General features: G+C 46.3%; 2 protein-coding genes across 2 annotated transcripts in view; both read right to left on the bottom strand.

Annotated features, from left to right (window-relative positions):
• The window catches only part of DNAJC8 (DnaJ (Hsp40) homolog, subfamily C, member 8), a 37311-nt gene that overhangs the window by 3422 nt on the left and 31945 nt on the right, over positions 1-1944 (bottom strand). The window contains exon 9 of the mRNA XM_011955667.1: positions 459-534. Coding sequence (XP_011811057.1) covers positions 459-534 — 76 coding nt within the window. The remainder of the gene's footprint in view (positions 1-458; positions 535-1944) is intronic.
• Positions 1-1944, bottom strand: part of PTAFR (platelet-activating factor receptor) — a 68397-nt gene that overhangs the window by 65890 nt on the left and 563 nt on the right. The window contains exon 2 of the mRNA XM_011955521.1: positions 459-534. The gene's annotated coding sequence lies outside the window, so the exon portion shown is untranslated. The remainder of the gene's footprint in view (positions 1-458; positions 535-1944) is intronic.

Here is a 1944-nt window from a genome sequence, read left to right as displayed (position 1 = left end):
CGGATCATGAGGTCAGGAGATCGAGACCATCCTGGCTAACATGGTGAAACCCTGTCTCTACTAAAAATACAAAAAAATTAGCCGGGCGTGGTGGTGGGCGCCTGTAGTCCCAGCTACTCAGGAGGTTGAGGCAGGAGAATGGCGTGAACCCGGGAGGCGGAGCTTGCAGTGAGCTGAGATTGCACCACAGCACTCCAGCCTGGGCGACAGAGCGAGACTCCATCTCAAAATAATAATAATAATAATTTTTTAAAAAGCCATTCCAGGATCCTCATTGCCCTTGCCAAGGCTACAGAGCTTACAGGAGGCTGAGCCAGGACCAGTCTCATTCTTCACAGCTCCCACTCTTCCCCACATATCCCACTTCCCTCTGACTACCCAATTCAGTCCCGGGAGTGCCGCAGGAACCAAGCTGCCTTACTCTGGAATTAGAATCCCTGGCCACCTTAGAAATTTACCTCAAAGTTTTTCTGCCACTCTCTTTCCCGTTTGGCTTTTTCTTGAGCTTCAATCTCTTCTTCCCTTTGTCGTTTCCTAGGAGGAAAACCAGATCATATTATTTATATGATCCTTATAGACTGAATTAACCATACAAGATGGCATCTCTCCACAGAAGCAAGCATATATAGTAAATCAGTTCCCCTAGAAGTCTACAAAGATGGCTGTCTGGAAAGGGCTCAAAGCATTTTCATGAATGTCTCATTCTAAAACACGCAGATCAGACTGTGGGCATGGCTGTGGGGAAAGACATAAATATCTCTGTTACACAGATAAAGTAACCAAAGCCCAGCCAAGAGCAATGTGAGGTTTTGGGCTCTTTCAGTGACAAAGCTATGTCGAGAACACAGGCCACCTTACTTCAGCAGAATGACCATTATAAACCCAAAGTTCTTAAGATCTCTGGACAAAACCCTATCCCAAAACAAAGACATTTCACACAACCTCAACTAGCAAATTTTAGTTACTGGTACATACCAAACAACAATATAAAATACATAGAGGAACAAAACTCAGCCAGACATAGTGGCTCACGCCTGTAAGCCTAGCACTTTGAGAGGCTGCGGTGGGTGGATCACGTGAGGTCAGGAGTTCAAGACCAGCCTGACCAACATGGTGAAACCCCGTCTCTATTAAAAATGTAAAAATTAGCCGGGCAGGAGAATTCAGGCAGGAAAATCGCCTGAACCCAGGAGGTGAAGGTTGCAGTGAGCTGAGATTGCGCCACTGCACTCCAGCTTGGGCAACAAGAGCAAAACTCTAACATTTCTGATGTTCAAGAGAAATCATATTTTAGAACATTAAACATTTTGTTACCAATGACACTGTACAGTACTATACACTCACCAAAGCTGTAGCCACTAAAGGTTCTGGTCTCAGTAACAGTGGCCTTAACAGCTGCTTATTTCACTCCAGGACGTCAGAAAGAACATACACAAGGCTCTTGATTATAAATAATCTCCCTGAGAGTGTGTGGTGGCTCACGCCTGTAACCCTAGCACTTTAGGAGGCCAAGGCAGGCGGATCACAAGGTCAGGAGATCGAGACCATCCTGGCCAACATGGTGAAACCCCATCTCTACTAAAATACAAAAAATTAGCTGGGCATGGTGGTGTACACCTGTAGTCCCAGCTACTTGGGAGGCTGAGGCAGGGGAACTGCTAGAACCTGGGAGGTGGAGGTTGCAGTGAGCCAAGACTGCCCCACTGCCTTCCAGCCTGGTGACAGAGCAAGACTGTATCAAAAAAATAAATACAAAATACACTCCTGAAGGACAGAGCTATTCAATAATTCCCAAAAGTCAAAGAAAAAAAACTTCTTACCCTGGTGATTCAAAAGCTTGATTGTGGCTGTGTGCAGTGGCTCAAGCCTGTAATCCCAGCACTTTGGGAGGCCGAGACGGGTGGATCACAAGGTCAGGAGATCGAGACCATCCTGGCGAACACG

Source organism: Colobus angolensis, unplaced genomic scaffold, assembly GCF_000951035.1.
Source record: "Colobus angolensis palliatus isolate OR3802 unplaced genomic scaffold, Cang.pa_1.0 Scaffold4, whole genome shotgun sequence".
Lineage (NCBI taxonomy): Eukaryota > Metazoa > Chordata > Mammalia > Primates > Cercopithecidae > Colobus > Colobus angolensis.
The sequence above is the reverse complement of the archived record's forward strand: the minus strand, read 5'-3'. Positions and strand labels throughout refer to the sequence as shown.